This window comes from Aplysia californica, unplaced genomic scaffold (assembly GCF_000002075.1).
Source record: "Aplysia californica isolate F4 #8 unplaced genomic scaffold, AplCal3.0 scaffold00125, whole genome shotgun sequence".
NCBI classification, from domain to species: Eukaryota; Metazoa; Mollusca; class Gastropoda; order Aplysiida; family Aplysiidae; genus Aplysia; species Aplysia californica.
In genome coordinates this window covers 797,529-798,622 of record NW_004797395.1, presented here as the reverse complement: position 1 = coordinate 798,622, position 1,094 = coordinate 797,529, and the positions used below count along the sequence as shown (strand labels likewise).

The 1,094-nt window shown below is 43.1% G+C and overlaps 1 protein-coding gene across 11 annotated transcripts in view; it reads right to left on the bottom strand.

Annotated features, from left to right (window-relative positions):
- Window positions 1–1,094, bottom strand: part of LOC101852918 (inositol 1,4,5-trisphosphate receptor type 3) — a 247,221-nt gene that overhangs the window by 96,704 nt on the left and 149,423 nt on the right. For 10 of the 11 annotated variants that reach the window (XM_035969190.1, XM_035969192.1, XM_035969196.1 and 7 more), the window contains exon 1: window positions 124–948. The exons of the other annotated variant lie outside the window; for it this stretch is intronic. In XM_035969190.1, the coding sequence (XP_035825083.1) occupies window positions 124–150 (27 nt within the window). In that variant the 5' untranslated portion in view covers window positions 151–948. Of the gene's footprint in view, window positions 1–123; window positions 949–1,094 lie in introns of those variants that run through there. 11 annotated transcript variants of the gene reach the window in all.

The window sequence follows — 1,094 nt, the reverse complement described above, 5'->3', positions numbered from 1 at the left end:
CCCCCCCCATTTCTTTCGTATTCAGATGTAGAGTCCATTGTCTTCATAAGAGACTCTAATTTTTATTTTAAAAACAGCAGAAAGCGATGGGAACACATCACAGCTGCACACTTGAACCCATACCTTCGAATCCGAAGCTTGTCCCGACATTTTTTGTCAAGTTGTCATCGCGAACATCCTCGTAAATATCCTGGTAATCAAGCGACGGCTAAGGCCTGTAACAGTCCGAAGTTTCCACAAGAAAATGTCACTATGAAGTTCGCCTTCCGTACCTAGCGGATTTATCTCTGTCAGCGTTCTCGCTCCCTCGCCCTCGCCCTTTTCTCTACGGCGGTATCATGCCTGACACACCACGTATAAAAGCAAATAAAATGACAAACACGATCTGCGATGGGAGATCACCGGATTCAGAAAACAGATATTAATCCAAACACATGAACAAGAAAACACATACGCCTAAAAAATGTATTTACGAAACTTTTTTAATGTAAACATTAACAACCAATGCACGTAGAATGATATTCAACTCCTTGTCATTCAAAATATAGTTTAATTATATTATAACTATTTTTGCGTTAAAAAAACCCACTTCAAAATACGCCTTGCTTGTAAACAGCGTCCTACTTAGGTATGCAACGACTGTAAAAGCTAGTAACAATATTCACTGAGCCTTATTCAGAAGCGCGGGAACAGCGGTGACATCCGCGCAAATCACGACACTGAAGCAGATGCCGAACATTGACGTATGTATGCGCACTCATTTTGAACAAAACAAACCATCATATCAGATTAATATTCAAAAGGTCGTTGAAACGCCCGTACTCAAACACTGAATAGACTCGTTGTAGCCATGAAGATTCACATTCACGCCATTATAATCAACTTGAGAGAGAGTTGAGTACAGCAGGTGTTTTGTCCTGCCTCTCGTATGGCGACTACTACCCGAGCAGGCTACCCGCTACCCACCGCATGTTTCCCCCCTGTAGCTAACCGGGTACAATTTCTTTTTTGTGTGTGTGTTGGGATGCGCCAACTGGTCGGGGTGGTAGTGGTGGTGGAAGTAGACAAAGCTGGTGTGGAGACCACCTGATGGC